At 38.5% G+C, this 18,354-nt stretch overlaps 1 protein-coding gene across 5 annotated transcripts in view; it reads right to left on the bottom strand.

Annotated features, from left to right (window-relative positions):
- Positions 1-127: 127 nt before the first annotated feature.
- Positions 128-18,354, bottom strand: part of ADAM23 (ADAM metallopeptidase domain 23) — a 197,204-nt gene continuing 178,977 nt past the window's right edge. For 2 of the 5 annotated variants that reach the window (XM_037741497.1, XM_037741496.1), the window contains exons 3-4: positions 4,559-4,980; positions 128-744 (exon numbers count right to left, since the gene is read on the bottom strand). In XM_037741497.1, the coding sequence (XP_037597425.1) occupies positions 611-744; positions 4,559-4,980 (556 nt within the window). In that variant the 3' untranslated portion in view covers positions 128-610. The remainder of the gene's footprint in view (positions 745-4,558; positions 4,981-18,354) is intronic. The other 3 variants (XM_037741493.1, XM_037741494.1, XM_037741495.1) reach the window with 3 other exon arrangements.

Raw genomic sequence — 18,354 nt, 5'->3', positions numbered from 1 at the left:
GTATTTTTAGTAGAGACGGGGTTTCACCATGTTGACCAGGATGGTCTCGATCTCTTGACCTCGTGATCCACCCGCCTCAGCCTCCCAAAGTGCTGGGATTACAGGCGCGAGCCACCGCGCCCGGCCCTTTGTTTTACTTTTTGCTTCATTTTGTATTCAAAAATATGCTCTCAAACAAGATTCAGGTATCACAGATTGTCAGTAACTAGTAATTAATAAATATAGTCCCTTATGTGCCTGTGCATAAGCAATCCAGTGGTTAAAGGCTTGGAAGCCATGCAGTGTATTCAAGTTAAATGTATGGCACACTAGTTTAACATGTCAAGCATCCCAAAATGAACTATTAAATGAATACAAAGAATCCCCCAGTAATCTCTGGAAGTTATTTAACTCCTTTAGACTGGGGGATAGACTGGCAGTAATGTCACCTTGAAGAAATGTGCTAGCAGCCTAAAAAAAATGAAGCTTTAAATAGGTATACTGAGAGAATTTGGGTTAATATTTACCTCTGGACATTTCCACCATTTAAAATAAATAAATAATCAATAGTTAAGAGAAATGTTATATATGTATATTTAATTTCAAGGCATGAATTGGCTCCAAGTTCCAATTATTTTCTCTTTATTTCCTGGTTCACTTTTCCAATGACACTAGACCCACTCCTATGCACATGCATGCTTATCAAATCTTCAATCAACTCTTTCTTCTTTAAGAAAGCGATCCTTAGGAGCTGAGAATATGTACCTGAAAGTAGAAAAATGAAACTTCTTAAGATCACCAAATTATTTTCTGGTTAATTAAACATCAATAAATTATTTTTAAAAGGCAAGTTTGATGTTTCTGCCACTCTAGTATCACAATTCTGTATATATTTACTTCAGATGAATAGATGCAAATGCGTATTTGTGCAAAGTCTTGGGTCCTATGCAGTTTAGTTACATAATTTAAAATAAAAAAATTATAACAAACACATTTCTTTGTCAATTAATAGGCATTGAAATATTTGTCTAATTTTTAAAAAGTGAAAAATATTATATAATTATTTATACAGAAATATAAAGAAAAAAATTTAAACTGCCCATAATATAACCTCCTGGAGATAACCATAGTTTTGTGTATCTGCACTTTATACTATAATTTATTTAACCACTACCCTATTGTGGGTTATTTAGATTATTTCCAGGTTTCTTATTATTATAAATAATATTACAATAAATAGCCTTGGACTACACCATTGACTGTATCTCTAAATGTTTCTTAATAGTAGATTTCTAGATAGGTAATTGCTGAATACATGGCTTAGAAAATTTCTTGGAGTGGGTGAAGTAGAAAATCAAGCATTGGAGCATCTATTCTGTTTCCGAACCACTGTTTTCTCTTGTGGTTAGTGTTTAAAATATAAGCAGTAGGAACATTTGCCAGCTAGTGTAACACCAGCTGCAAACACCATCAGTTTATAAAGCTAAATTTTAATTTTCTCATCACAGGGGAAAACAAAGACTCACTATCTTTCTAGAACATACAAAATACCAGGATCGGGAAGGCAGGGTTTTTTGTCCCTCTTAGAGGCAGAGCAAGGTTTGTTGAAGGAGGAGGCCACCATTTTGACACAAAGAAGAATGTACATTGAAATTTCTTCATTTGCATTGAAGCCTTTACTAACTCATGAGTTACTCTCAATTCTATTATTTTCTATTTAGGAGTCATGAGTATGCTCTTTCCCTAACTCTCTCTTTCTCTCTCTGCCTCTCTCTCTCTCTTTCTCTCTCTCTCTCTCTCTCTCTCTCTCTGTGCGTGCGTGCGTGTGTGTGTGTGTGTGTGTGTGTGTGTGTGTCCCTTTCTCTCTTTCTTCCTTGACATAACCCATCAGAATTTAGTGGTTAACTGGTTAATCCTGGGTATGTCTTCTTCATACGTTCTCTTGGATACTTCAACCTTCAGTTATTAGCCCATGTCTTTCTAGACTAAATAACGATGATCTTTAGAGGCTTTTCTCATAATGACATCTCTAGCCCCTTTATTTCTGAACCTCGTCTATTCCTGCTCATCATTATTATAAACAGCCATAATGTCCAGGTCATCATCCAACTCAGTCAACTGTCCTTGGGGTGAAGGCTCTTCCAGGTCCTTCCAGGCACATTGTTAAATAAGTGCCTTTCGTATGATTCCTTTTTATAGAATCATAGAACATTAGAAGAGAAAAGATGAGACTTGTGTATCATCTACTTTCTGTACACTTCTTTTTCAGTTGAAAAAACTGAGGGCTAAATAAGTTAGTTAACCTGCTCACAGTTACACAGTTACCTGACATTTTTTGTTTTCATATTTGTTGACTCAGTATTAACAAATATGATATATTAGCATGCAAGATCATATAGGAGTTTTATGTTTTTGATCATAGTAAGATTTATCAAGTGCATTTAAACTATTTGATTTGAAGACATCAAAATAACAAGAAACTTTTTGCATATTATGTAGACACTTATTTTAGTTCTTCTTGTCTTCTGCCCTGATGATGTGATTTCCTTGTGAACTATAGAGACAAGCACTTCTCCACCTTCACTCCCATCCCAATCTAACAACATATTATCCCCAGGGACAAAAGAAAAAATTACTGGAGGATCTATGCAGGTACATTCAGAGCCCAGTTGAACCACTAGAGATTTAACTAAGCCTCTTGAGATGAAATCTCAATGTTCCTGTAACTATTTAAGTTTTGGACATGGCATTTCCTTGACCCAAGACCCTCTTTGACTATGATTTTACAAACCAGATGGAAAGTCTTGTTTCTTGGTCTGTAAGCAATTGTTTGTGTCAAACATTAAAATTACCTCAATAAAGTGAAATGCTCACTCCTGCTACTTGGCTACTTGCATACCAGCTCTCTAAAGTTTGCAGACCGGGTGAATCACTAACAACTCTGTAGCAAGATGAAGGAAGTGACCTCCAAAGCTGAGGCTGACTTGGGGAAAACCTTTATAAAATAGGCATATATATATATATATATATATGTGTGTGTGTGTGTGTGTGTGTGTGTGTGTGTGTATTACATATGTACATAACATTTTCATGTTCAGCTGAATCCAAATAATATTTTCATTTATTAATTTATTCAGTGGACATTTCTTTGAGTTATTCAAAGTGAATGCAAGTTAGAAAAAATATTCCTAGTGATTTGAGTAAAACAGCTAAATATGATTTTTTAAATATGGAAGAAAAGGCCTTACGGATCATCCTCAGCAGTATAGAATAAAAAAATATATGGTCTTTACTGGTGCTGATTCCTGCACAGCCTCTGTTCAAAATATTTTTATAATATGGATAAACAACATTTAAAAGTATTCATTTGGTATTTCCACTTTAGTAGCAAGACTGGTGAAAGACAATTTCCTCTAAAAAGTGAAACTGGCTTGAGTTACAATAACACTTACTAAAATAATAAACTTAGCTACAAATTATAGTCATGAATTATCTGGATTTTTTGGATCAGCAAATCATGAGGATTTTTAATTATTAAGGTTAAAACAAACTAGATATATAAAAGCTCCAGAATATCTTGGGAAAGGGTAGCACTAGAACTACCACTGTTAATTCTTATTTAAATATGGAGATTACAGGAATATGTAACAATTCTAACAATAAAATGTATAAATGTAAAAATTAGTTTTGCCCCTGTTTTCTACTGTAGCATATATAATTCTAAAGAGTTATTGCCAAACAGCTCTTAATACAAGGTTTCAATGCTCATTGGTTGAAATGACATCAGAAAGGAATAAAAATAATATGAATAAGGTCCAGGCATCTCTCTAATAACTCAGAGAGGCTTACGCAACCTCATTCTAATTGTATAAGGGACATTTTTTTCTATACCCTCAGATGAGACTATTTGAATATAGTATTTACTTCAGTGAAAAATCTCTAAATTTGTAGCAAGTTCCAACTTACTAAAAATTACTCAGATTGGTCCAAGTTAATTACTTATTTGAGATTCATTCAAAAAGCGAAATGAAGTGAATCTACATGCAGGCTGACTTTTTTACTCTTTATTTCTTCAACTGAATACCTCTTAAAGAGCCTCTCCATTTACATGAAAGCAATGTTTATTTTCTGTTTAACAGGGGCAAGAGTTTGTGTGCTGCAAATATTCCCTAAGCTTATATTCAAGTCTTCTCAATTATGTGGCAAGTGGAAAACACCAGGTTATGACTGCCAATGTTCAGGCTAATAGTAAAAAATACTGTTGATCTTGGGGCATCTCTTTATACTTTTGTGTTGTATTTTGGAAATCGTACTTTTTCTCTTTTCTTTCTGACTCTTCCTTGCTGCTGTTCACAGGAAATATGAGGATGAGGACAATGTGTTGATATAAACAGCTACTATGCAATGTAAAAACAAGTGCTATATATCTTCCTATCACTTGTGTGTTCTTGGGGTTCACCTCTTGAGAGGAATATGTATGACATTGGATTCCCCTAATGCCATTTCCCTTTTCCTCACACTTCAGTACATTCATACTTGATTGACCCTTTCAAAAGACATGGGAGCTGGGGTTGACCACCTTGTTTACTTCTTGTGTGCTGTGGCTGTGCTGCTGAGATTTTCTCTTCCTCTCCAACCAATTGCCTCCTTCCTAAGCCATGGTTCCTAGAGAGCACACAGTCCACATAGATGTCCCAGAAGAGTTGGGCCAGATCCCAAAACAGTGCTCCATGCTTCAAGTTCTCAGATGACTTCAGGTAGATCATAAAATCCCAGAACCCTGAAACAGTGTTGGAAATGCGAGGCTTTCGCATTTCCAGGAGAAGCACTGAGGAGGATTCCCAGCACTGAGGATCAGCTTGGTTAAGAGCCAGCAGGTCTGTCTGGCTATGGCAGAAGAAAGGAGATACACAGCAAATTCCCACAATGAGCAGGGAGCAGGTGAGGCTCAAGGGGCGGTGAATCCCTCCTCTGTTCCCAGGATCAGCCATGGCCATAAAACTGCACAGGATGGAAATATTTTGTATCAGTCCTTGCATGTGCTTCACTTAGTAAAGAAAATAAGTATGCCCTTAAGAACCTTAGCTCCAGCAAAGGAAACACATCATTGTCACAAAGTAGGGAAATCTTAGCCTAGCTCCCATATGACAAGTTCCATTCTATCTAAAATGATTCCTTGCCAGGCCAGGGAGTGAGTATAAATCCAAGATAATTAGGCCAAGAAATATGCTCTTCTAAGATGTGTTTTTTTTATAAAATGAATACATTAATCTGCTAATCTGTTTTCCCTGGTACAGAAGAATGTAGTCTAAAAGAATGCAAAGTGAACATCTAAAATTTTTCTGCATGGCTTTAACTATTCTATAATATCTTAGTGAAGCCTGGCTATCCTAATCTAGGACTCCTATATAATAAGAATTTGAATATACGTAACCTTTAGATGCTTTCCTATTCACAGCAACTTTTAATTTTTTAAAAAATACATCAGAATTGTCAAATGTTATAGTAAAATTAACACAAGATAATGTGCTAAAAGTATGGATGAATACATGTGGAAACAAAGAGACATATATTCCACCCATTAGAGTAAAATCAATACGCATTTTACAAACCCTTAAAATATTCTGCAATTCTGATATAACTTTCATAAAAATGTTTTATAATTTCTCTGTTCTTGCTATGAATCTCAAGGATTTTTTTAAAAAATGTGACTGTCCTCAACTCTTCTGAATTTCAATGTCTGTTGCCATAAAATTGAGGCATCCACATACCACTTTGATACTGTTCTTTTGCTGCTACTTCAGACAAGTGCAATGAGAAATGATGCCCTTAAAATAATAATAACCTAAACGTTCGCTTTTTGTCAGAAAAAGCATATCTACTCCCTCACAGACTATAGAAAATACATATCACACTTAAACAACTCTAACATAAAGAAAAAACAGGAAGGGCACATACAGCTCACTCTCAGGTTTGCATTATATTTCCAAAGCTTTTAGATGGTGATATCATGAAAGCAAGCAAAATACAGTTTATGGGAATACTCTTCCATTGGAACATTTAATGATAACACCATAAGATAGATAATCTGTCTCTTCTGAACAGCAGTAGGACATGTTGAGGTACCATTAGATAAATATTTCAGAAACTATCTTTGAACACTCATGTTCCTATTTTGAAGGAGCATGTTAGAGATACAAGATTATTCAAAAAATATTTCCTCTATCTTTCATATCATGTATGCATTATCTCTACTCAACATCATATTTGTTGTGTCCCTTTTCGAACTAAAATACCGAGGCACTTTGAAGGGTGGTTTTCCTAAAGGACAAGTCTAAGCTAAGTTTTCAGAGGAAAGGACTCTGTCCAAGGTGCTGAAGTTGGCGTTGTCCGGGACTCCCTGTTTGCTAGCGCCCTGGCGCTCAAATTGGCTACTTTAGGTCTCCTAAATTTTAGGAGAGGCTTTCCAGAGCCTGGAAAGGTGTTTCTCTAAGTTCCTTTAACCTGGTGTCCTCCGTGCACCCCTACGAGCCTCGCGCTGAGTCTCGGCCCCGCACTTAATTCCGCAGCCTCACCCTCCTCGTGGCGGAGCTGCCAGGGACCCGCTCCGTCCTTTGGGCCCCACTCACCTCCCGATTCGGCAGCTCTAGTCCACGATGGCAGAAGGACTTCCCTCCGCACTCACCCGCCTGGGCCCCTCAGGGTTCCCTCGAACGCGTGTAGAGAGTTCCCTCGAGTGCGCGGAGAGGAAACGCTCAGGCTGCTCCCAAGCGAGTGGCTGTCCCCAGCTTCCGCGTCCCGGAGGCTACCGAGCCTCTACTTAAGCAGTGGGAGTGCTCGGCGCCTCTCCAAGTCTACGTCAAAGCTCCTGGAAACTGCCGCCACCTCTCGCCTCCAAGTCCATCTCCCGCACCCTCCTCTTCCTTCCCTCCCCGGAGAATTTCGGTTCAGGGAACCAGCAGGCAGGGCCACACACACCCTCACTGGCCCTGATTCGCACCCACTCTGCACCTGGCGGAGTTCAGCCTCGGTGTGTCTGGGCTTCTCGCTTCCACCACGGAGGGCGTGCCGCGGCGGCGGGAACTGCAAAGTTAGGGCCCAGCTCAGTGAGGGTCCAGGGGACATATAGGGGGTCCCCGCTCACCACAAGGGCTTCGTCTGAGAATAAAGAGATGTGAGATAAGACTGTGGACTCTTGGGTCGGAGAAAGAACATGAGCACCCTTTCAGCGCTCAACAAGGACTCAGAGGAAATAAGGCGCCTCCCCAATATTCCAGGTGTGAATTTCTCCTGCCTGCCTGTAGCCCTGCGCTGAAAGGAGGAAAACACCCCCGAGGGCAGAGATGTAGACAGGAACTTGGTACTGCTGGAAGCGCCCCCTGACTGGGGCCAGGACACCTCGTTGTTTCCAGACCCTGGCCTGGATCACTCTGGAGACTGGGTTGCTGCTGGCATCGCTTTGCTCAGCACCCCTTCAAGCCCCCTTCACAGCAGGGTCCCTGCTTTACAAGAAAAAAAAATGCCCGGGATTCCCTTCGATTCTCACCTCACAGCTAGTTACTATCCCAGTCCCAGAGTAGAGCCCTGTCACTGCAACAGTGCTCTGCTGAACTCAAGTGCCCACCTTAACTGAAACATACCCAGCCAAGGGGACTGAGGCAAAAGTCTTCCCTTTGCATGTGTTTCCAGGTTTTGCCCCTTCCCTTAAAATTCCCTCAGCTCCTGAAAACCACTTGTAGTCTCCATTAACTGAAGGCTTTTGTGCCAGCTCAATAGTATCCATGGTTACCTTCCAGAGGGGCACAAGGCTTTATAGTAAGATTTACTGAGGCCAGAGAGAGCCAGCCCCCTCCCCAAGGTACCGTTAAATAGGAGGTATGAAGGGAGTTCTGAGGGACTCCGAGCTATTCCTCCTGCTTGGAAATGATGGAGTGTACTTCAGTATCTTATCTAATTGGGTATCTTATCTAATTCCTGCTTCTATTCACCCCATAGGGCTGTGGGAAAAGACCAAGGGTGAAGTCTTAGGCTTGCTTCCTGAACCTCAATGACCTTTGGAGAAGGTTATCAGAGAAACAAGGCATTTTAGCACAGTGTGTGAGTACAGAGCTGGAGACTGGCATGGGAGGACCCAGAGGAGGAAAAGGGGGCTGGAAAGGACAGAGAAAGCATCTTGGAGGTGACTCATGAACATCTGGAAAAAGGAGTTGTACAAGTATCCTAAAGCCAAAGGGCTGGTGGTGGCCACTTTCAGGGATAGAAGACAGAACAAGCAAAGGCAAAGAGTGAGTGTTCACAGCAGTTCAAGCTTCAAGGGAGTGAAGTCAAAGAAAGCACTACAGAGAGAGAAGGCCAAACAGAACAGAGGTAAAGGTGTGTCCCCTGGTTTGGGACATGTCAATAGTTACATTACTCTTGAAAACATTGATATCTAAATATGCAGTGCTTATTTTATTTTCAAGTGCCTATGTGTTAGGCACTATTTGACATGCTGTGTACACAGAAGGAACAAAGTCCTTGCATGCATGTAGCTTACATGCTAGTTGAGACTGGAGTGAAAGAGAAAAAGATTTATTTATATTTTAATTTTAAAACTATATCTATACACATATATAGGTATATATGTATACATGTGTACACACACATATATAATGATTTATGCTTCTAGTTTCTTGTTAATTGGTGAGTTTACAGCTATCAAAAACAAACACACAACTAGCTAATTAAATAAACAAGTAGTACCATGCATGAATCAATAAAGAGAAGTTTATTTGTCATTCTGAAGCCCAGGAAAAAATATATGAGTAATGTGTCAGATGTGATAAGAAAAACAAAGGGTCAGCCAGGTGCAGTGGCTCATGCATGTAATCCCAGCACTTTGGGAGGCTGAGTCAGGTGGATCACCTGAGGTCAGAAGTTCAAGACCAGCCTAGCCAACATGGTAAAACCCCATCTCAATAAATAAATAAATAAACAAAAATTAGCTAGGCATGGTGGCACGCACTTGTAGTCCCAGCTACTCAGGAGGCTAAGACACTAGAATCACTTGAACCCAGTAGCAGAGGTTGCAGTAAGCCAAGATCATGCCACTGCACTCCAGCCTGGGTGATAAAGCGAGTCTGTCAAAAAGACAAAGGGCCATTAACAAAAAGTAAAGCAGGGAAAAGGATGATGGAGATCTATTTTTATTTTATTTTATTTTTTTGAGAGGGAGTCTTACTCTATGGCCCAGGCTGGAGTGCAGTGGCACGATCTCAGCTCACTGCAACCTTCACCTTCAGGGTTCAAGTGATTCTCCTGCCTCAGCTTCCCAAGTAGCTGTGACTATGGGCACGTGCTACCACACCTGGCCAATTTTTTTGTATTTTTAGTAGAGATGGCATTTCGCCGTGTTAGCCAGGATGGTCTCAATCTCCTGACCTCATAATCTACCCGCCTCGGCCTCCTAAAGTGCTGGGATTACAGGCATGAGTCACCATGCCCGGCCAAAGAGCTATTTTATATAGAATACTAAGAGAAACCCTTCCTGGTAAGAAGATATTTGAGCAAAGACCCAAAAAAGTGAGAGAGTGAGTTATGCATAGTAAAAGAATGCTCGGCCAGGCATGGTGGCACGCGTCTATAGTCCCAGCTACTTGGGAGGCTGAGGCAGGATATTCACTTGAACTCAGGAGGTGGGGAGGTTGCAGTGAGCCAAGATTGCTTTACTGCACTCCAGGCTGGGTGACAAGAGCAAGACTCTGTCAAAAAAAAAGAAAAAAGAATGCTCCGGGTTAAGGGTTGGGGAAACAAGTATAATGGCATTGGAACAAGTGTGGTGTGAGTGAGGAGGACATTTTTGATGCATAGTGGCAGGACATGAGGTCAGAGAAGTGACAAAAAGTGACCAAAAAATCCATGTTGGTTGTTCAGTAGAGAACAGAGCAGAGGGGAGCAAGGGATGAGGCAGGGAGCTCAGTTAGGAGCTGTTGCAATCAAGGTGGGATAAGACGGTAGAATAGATAAGGGTGACAGCAGTGGAAAGGGAGAAGTGGTCAGATTCTGAATATATTTTGATGGTAGAAGGGACAAGATTTGTTGATGGTCTGGATATAAGGTCCAACAGAAAGAGAGAAATTGAAGATGACAAGAAGTTTTGGGGACTACGTAACTGGAAATTTGAATCACCATCAGCTGAAAGATAAATGGTTTGAGGAATGGGTTGAGGAAAGGGAAATAAGAATCTGGTTTTGAACATGTTGAGTATGAGATGACTGGCATCCAGTGGAAATTCTAAGTAGGTAGGAAAGAGGGGGGAACTTAAGGTAAATATTTGGGATACAGTGCTTGGGAAAGAGGTCTAGATTTGGAATTTCGTCAACATGTAGGCAATATTCTGAATCATCAGAGAGAAGTGTGGAAACTGGCTACAATAGTAGCCTTGGGATAGAACCTGGAAAATGCCAGTATTTGAGTGATTAAGAAACAAAGAGATAGGACGAATCAGGAAAGTGTGCTGCCTTGAAGCCAGTAAGCTAGAACTTTTCACATAAAGAAGAAATCAACCATATCACACAAACTCAGTTGAGGGGGACAATAAAATGAAGACAAAAACGTTTTCATTGGATCTCAAAAATGCCAGGTCACTGAGAAGCTTATTAAGGGCAATTTCAACTAAATGTTGGGTGAGGAGAAGTTGTGGTGGGCTGAAGCAGATATGGGAGGTGAGAAAATGAAGACAGTGTCTGTGGGGCACTCTTCATGAAGTTCGAATGAGAGGGATAAAGACGAGAGTGGAAGGTTAGGAGTTGGGTCTTGGTTATGTTTACAAGGTAAGAGGGAGAAACTTGTGGGGGGGGTGTTGCAGTTTAGGAGAAAAGGATGACTAAAAACTTCAGAGGAAACATTAAGCAATAGGGGTAAGAGGACAAGGAGGAGCCAGCCTCTAACACAAGGGGAGGGCACTTGCCCTGGAAAACAGAGAGAGGAAGGGAGGCTCTCTGTTGGTGTGGACATCTGCTCTCTGCAGGTAGTATGGTGGGGGAGGGGGACAGAAGTTAAGAAATGCGTGATCAATGGTCTCATTTTCTCAATGAAATAAGATGCATAGTGATGCACAAAACAGTGAAAGCGGGTAGGTGTTTAGTAGGAAACTTAAAAAGAGTGGAAAACTGTGTATAATCCTGGAGGGAAAGAAGAAAGAGGGGAGAGGAGAAAAGAAATAGGAGAGAGGAGACAGACTAAAGAACAGGACTCAAATCCCAGGTAAAGTTCGCATGAATTTGTCATAAATCATTTTGCATGCTTGTCTAATTTTTTTATAAGGTAGAATAACATAATAGTGAAGACAATCATGCTATGGATTCCTCACTTGTTATAGGTCATTGATTCTTAGATGCACTGTTTTGCACATCTGACCCCACTGAAATCAGGATGTACATGTCAACTGATGGCACCTTGTAATAAGAATTGCAGCATTTTCTTTTATTTATTTATTTTTAATAATGAGATGTCTACAATTTGATATAATCAAGTGCCTTTGATTTGATATAAAGCTTTGGGCACGTTAGTTAATCTTTGTGAAATAGATTTCTTGTCTGTAAAATGGGCAGAAATGTTCCTCATGGTTAGTAAAGATAAAATGAGATAACATACAGAAAACACTTAGAATGGTGCTAAACGTAGCAAGACTTGACACATATTAGTTAATTTTTTTCCTTCTACAATGCTCATCTGACTGAATGTAGGAGAAAAGAATGGTCATTACACCACTGATTAAAGGAATCATGGTGTAAGGAGGTTAGAAACAGGAGAGACTGCGGGTAGAGAAGTGAAACACTGGGAGAAAAGTGGGGTACTGGAAATCTCACTGAAGTCAGAGAAAACAGGTGTAAGTGGAGTAAGGAAAGGGGATACTGAAAGGCAGGAGAGGGAGATTCATGACTCAGATTTCAGAGGTGGAGGTTTTCCCATTTTTGTGTTCTGAACCTTAAGCACAACCACTGAAATAAGTGGCTAAAATGAAGTAATAAAGGCCACTGTGATTGAGCTCAACCTTTCTTATAAGTCTGAAAATAATGAATTGAAATGGTCATCCTGTTTTATAGAAGCTGAAGGTGTGTGACATCACCATCCTAATCGGATGGCCTAGAACAGCTCTTGACAATGGGAATAAAAATTATTTTAAAAGATGATTTAATTATGTCTAGCTGGTTTCTGCTTAAATGCTTTTTTTTTCTTTCCAATATAACAGTCATGTGTTGCATAAGGATGATGTTTCAGTCAACAACAAACTGCATATAAGATGACAGTCCCATAAAATTATAGTCTGTATTTTTACTGTATCTTTTCTGTGTTTAGATGCACAAATACTTACCATTGTGTTACAATCGCCTGCAGTATTCAGTGCAGTAACATGCTGTACAAGTCTAGCATAAGAGCAATAGTCTACAGTCTATAGACTAAGTGTGCAGTAGGCTATACCATTTAGATTTGTATGAGTACATTTTATGATGTTCGCACAACAATGAAATCACCTTACGATGCTTTTCTCAGAAAGTATAGCCAATGTTAAGTAATACATTATAGTAATTACTTGGGATGGACAGTTTTGACCTTCAGTATACTTTTATACAGTCACCCTGGGATGTAATGCCCTGATTAAACATTTATCATAAATACGTTACCAAATTACATTTGTAAATTAAGAAATCATCTAATTGAATTTTTGAATTTAGAATAAGAACCTAACCAATACATATTCTGTTATAACATATATTTATATTTCTTGGTTGTCAGGGCAACTTGGCAATATTCTTGGGAAGGGAGATATATGGTTTTTAATCCTGATCCCCACTATCAGCTTGATAATTGCAAGAGGAAAATGACATTTCAATTTCTGCATTTAGATTAAAAGAAGGCCACCACCAAGCCATCTGATTGAAACACTCTATATTCTGTTGAACACATGGGGATTCTTAGTTAGATGTCTTATCTTTGCGGTTTCATTTTCACAGGTTAGACTCTCTCTAGCAGTGACTAGCATTTGGACAGCACCTACATTTTACAAAACATTATTTTCATATACATAGTCTCAGATGATGTCAAAGAAAAACCATTTTTCCCTCCCTTTTTCTCATTTTGCTATGAAGGGATTTTCATTGGGTCACTTAATTGATTAAGAGGGATGGTTCTGTTTCCAAAACTTAGCTTTATTCACTGTCATTTATCTGTCTTAAATAATGTGTATTATCTGTCACTTTCTATTCTCTTTACCATATAATCTATCCTTATTCCTCTGCTTGCTCCCCAATACCAACTAGGAGGGAGCATAGAGCAGTCTCAACTGCAGAGAAAATAATTTAACTATTTTCGTCTGAAATCAGTTCATCACATCATCATTCTGACTTGTTAAAAATATTGAGAAAACCAATGATCATTTAAAATTACATGATACCAAATAACTGGTTCAACTGGCATTTTTGTTTCATCTTTGCACAGTTGCAACCTAAGGCTAAAGGATGACTAGTAGAAAAGTAAATTGCAATTAGCTGAATGTGCCCCATGGGTAGATTTTCTGATTTTTGCCACTTGAAGCAATTCTCAAAGACATTAAAAAGGACTTCTGATTAGTTTTAATGAAATTCGAGAGCAGTTATATAGATAGTTTGCATCTTCAGCAGTGCATTAATTTGCAAATGATGGGGACAACCTTTAAGAATAGGGTGCTTCTTTAACATTTAGGATCAGATAGTAAAAATAATTATTTTTCTCTCATTCTTTTGTGCTCTTTCATCATTTGGAAATGGCAATAAACAACGACTATTTCCTGGAATATCCATTGGGTTAAGTGGATGAGTCATTCTTAAAGTATCATCAAATTTCTACGGACAAGTTGCAGTGAGGTAGTCAGATGATATTGGACATTGATTCCAAAATGTGTAAAAAAGGAAAGTTACTTGAGAATACAGGAATCGTTCATTCATATTTTTTCTGCTTGTCTAACTGTAGATACTGTAGTTGTAATAATAGATGTCATAGTGTTATTTTTTCCCCCAGGGTGCATTCTTTGACCATTCTTTCAAGCAGGTTTCAAAACCCATAGGGATTCCTTTGGCTTTGTCAAGAGTTGGGTTTTTCTTTTGCAATTATCTCAGCAGTTCAAGAGTGACTACTATAGATACTGACTTTCAGAATTGTCCTATTTTTTGTCCTACTCATTTCCAAAAAACACTACAGTATAATTAATTCGTTTTCAATTTGGTTTACATATAAAGGCTACAATGACAAAGGTCTAAGATTTTAGAATAGGAAGTTTCTTTTCCCTAAGGCTTCAATTATGACAGTGTAGAAAAAACAAAACAAACCATAAAGTTTCTACTTCAACATATAGGAGCAGGAAGATTCACAAAGCCTGGGGTCTAGTGACAGTCATGGACTTTTGCCAAGCTGAAAACATGTGTGAAAAACGAGGACATAGACCTATATGTTGAATGCATAAAACATCTTAGAGTCTGAGCAGGGCTTCTGGGATGTGGAGCTTTCCTTGACTCGTGTATGTCTAAGGGTTCTGTGGTTCTCTGTCTTCTCATACAATATTGTTCATACTTGCCTTACTTGCCTAGTGCATTCTAATTGTTTTACATGCCTATCAGTCTCTCCTCACCTCCCACTACTGCTTAGACTGTGAGCTCCTTCAGAGTGGGAGTCATGTTTAACTACTCTCAGCCTTAGAGCCCAACATATGTATGATAATGTCCTATTCAATATTGGTTGAATTTATGTATGAGAATTGCCCCTTTTTCAATCTGAGGCTGGAGATTATTTAATTAATTTTGGTGAATTTTCTTTCTCATGTCTGGACAGTGAAGTAAAAATGTCAGTCAACTAATTTAGGTTATTTTATTCATCCAGTGCCGAAAATGTTGATTACCCTTTTGCTGAATGAAGATGCTGCTTTGACGTGATGAGGGCCAAATTTTCTAAAATGAAGTTTCTGATTGAAAGACTATAATCTGAAAAGTAGATGTCAGGTATAAAAGTATAACAGCATTTTCCTCTGAGAAAAATATTTCATATCCATTGACAAGCTTTTAAATTTCTGTCATTGGAAAATAAGAAATATTCTAAAGCTAGTTTGAGATCATTTTTGTAACTTGGTGTATCAGCTAAGAATGCATTAAGCTGTAAGTAACAGAAAAGCTGACTATATGTGTCTGCTAATGTTAGTTCAGTGGTCCAAGGATATTAGACCCTACATTTCTATAATTTTCTTGACCTTTTTTAAACCTATAGGTTGGTTGCCACAGCTCCAGACATAACGTCTACATTTCAGTAATTAAATGAAAGGAATGCTCCAGCCCAGTCACAGATGCCTCTTTTTAAAGTAAAAGCATTTCATAACCCCAACAGTGGATGTAGCTTGAAATCCATGAACTATAACTAAATTATGTGGTCATTTATAAATGCAAATAAGTTTAGAGAGAAAGATCTTCAGTGGGAGAAAGTAAAGTACTTTGTCCAAGGAGCTAAGAATGGCTTTCTTTGGAGACAGCAAGTTTGATACAAGATAATGTGAGCTGATGGGAAACCATGCATTGAGTGAATTCAAGCTTAACCCTAAATTGGAATAATTTCTTTTTTGCTTATCTTTTTATTTTTTTAGGTCTTGACTTATTCTCTTAAAAATGAAAGATTATTATTACTCATCAAACATTATATATTTGAGAAACAGAAGATGCTGGTAAGAATGCAATGATGATTCCGTAAACTATTTGGGACTGCATCTGAAAGTTCCTCATTTCTATGACTCTAAGCAGATCATTCAACTATCCTATGCATAAATGTTCTCCTCCGTAAATTGAGCGTGTCCAATTAGGTAATCTCAGATTTTTTTTCTTGCTTTACCAATTTCTTATTCTATGATTCGTGACACTAATATATTAATTCAATAAATGCCTAGATATCCTAGTGTTTAGTAAATTATTAAAATTAAGAACTAGAGTGGTAAGATCAATGTAGAAAAGAGTTTAACACTGACATAGCTCATGAGAAGCAATTACACTCCTTGATGTAAATGAGAGAAAAATCCTTCCACTTGTACACTAAGAAATGTGCACAAGAATATTCACAGAGACACTATTCATATAGAAAATACAGGGACGGAACTCAAATGCTCAAAGAGTAGGAAATGAATAAATAAAGTGTGGTATATTTATACAACAGACTATTTCACACCAGTTAAAATGAATAAATTACAGCTAGCTGAACACCATAAATGGATGATAGAGATATAATATTGGGAAGGAAAACTTAAGTCCCCAAAGACTATATACAGAATGTTGATACCCTTTTTATAAAGCTAAGACAACTAAAACTTAATAACACATTTGTTAAGAATAGAAATTATGTAAAAAAGTACGTTTTCAACAGGGAATAAAATCATTGTTACCATAATCAAGGTAGTAATTACGTTAGGGGAGAGGAGGCCATGAATATGACGGAGGAGTTTAACATAGGCAATATTAGTTACTGTCAAGGTTCTAATTATCATGCTGAGTGGTAGTCTCATGGATAGTTATGATTTTTAAATAAATATGTAAGTATATAAATACTTCTATGCATATGAAAGGCCAGTGAACTAATGATAGGTATATCAAAATATAGTGTTTATCAATGATAGGGATTATGATTAAACCCATTCTGTGCACCTATATTTCAAGTAAAAGAAAATAGAAGTCCATATTGCCTATGGAACATCTTTATTCTCAGCTAATGTTCTTCGTCCCTCAGGTAAAACAGGTGGTGCAAATATTAATTCATCGAAAATAGTAGAAGTCTCTTGGTTATTTAGGATGTCTTCTGCTAAAGCACCTAGTCATTTAACTTGTATTAATAAAGCAAGGAGGAGGGAAACCAGAAATATATCACGCACTGTCCTGAACTCTAGTTGTGATGCCAACATGGAGGACAACAGCCACTGTCTATTTTCTGTGGCCATCAGTCTTGCCCCTGCTCCTTCACCGAAGTGAGGTCAAGACAGTGAGATGTGAGTGTCCATCCACAGCATCTTCCTGAGCAGAGAGAAGATTGATGAGATGACCAAATACTTGCTATTTCTTTTCTTTCTCTCTTTCTTTCCATCCTTTCTTCCTTCCTTCTTTCCTTCCTTCCTTCCTTCCTTCCTTCCTTCCTTCCTTCCTTCCTTCCTTCCTCCCTCCTTTCCTTCCTTCCTTCCTTCCTTCTTTTTTTTTTTTACAGAGTCTTACTCTGTTGCCCAGGCTGGAGTGCAGTGGTATGATCTCAGCTCACTGAAACCTCCGCCTCCCAGTTTCAGGCGATTCTCCTGCCTCAGCCTTCCAAGAAGCTGGGACTACAGGCACATGCCAACATGCCTCCTAATTTTTGTATTTTTAGTAGAGATGGGGTTTCACTATGTTGGCCAGACTTGTCTCAAACTCCTGACTTCATAATCTGCCCTCCTCGGCCTCCCAAAGTGCTAGGATTAAAGGCATGAGCCACCACGCCTGGCCAATACTTGCTATTTCAAAGCACGTTCTCTACTGGGTGCCATCAAAGATCATCAAGATATATTCTAAACCACTGTTGAATCCACAAGCTAATGGGAAGCACAGCAAACAAGAGTAAACAAAGTACAAGGGATTGAAATATAATGACAGACATGCACAAACCAAAGCAATTCACTTGTTTAATATTACACGCGCATGCACATGCACACGCACACACACACACACGCTGTCTGTTATGGACATAAAGAAGCACATCAATGGACAAGATAAGCAAAGTCTTTGCTCTCCAGGAACTTCCATTTCTCCTGGAGAAGACTAACAATGTAAAAAAGAGATCAACAGGATAATTTAAAACAGCAAAAGTGAAACAAAGACAATAAAAGCATGTATTATGATAGAGATCAAGGAGAAAAACATTGTGTTAAGAGTACAAACAACTTCAGTCCTCCTAACTTTTTAAGATCTTCAATCCATGCTGGCTTTGAAATTGCATCAATTCTCATTTGAGCAAAAATCACAGCTCCTTATATTTATATAATGGATTATCCAAATTGAATTTTCTATCATCCAAATTCAAGTATCATTAGGCATGTACATCTGAAACCACTGAAATGTAACCAAAGTGTATGTGGAGAGCCTAAACCTCTTTACCATTCAGCCACTCTGCAATCAGACTCCTGTTTAGTAACCTCCCCTTCCTTGAAAACCTTCAGGGTGACTGATGCCCCCTGAACCTTCTATAATAACTAGCAGCTGCTGAAGAAGAGTACATTTCATTCAACAGGCCCATGTTTCTCACATGTCTGAGGGCTATATCTAAGAGAATTTAAATGTATGTGTATATACAGAAACACAGATTTTTAAAGGC

This window comes from Cebus imitator, unplaced genomic scaffold (assembly GCF_001604975.1).
Source record: "Cebus imitator isolate Cc_AM_T3 unplaced genomic scaffold, Cebus_imitator-1.0 Scaffold101, whole genome shotgun sequence".
Taxonomy (NCBI): domain Eukaryota; kingdom Metazoa; phylum Chordata; class Mammalia; order Primates; family Cebidae; genus Cebus; species Cebus imitator.
Note: the sequence above shows the minus strand (reverse complement) of the source record. Positions and strands in the feature narration are given on the sequence as shown.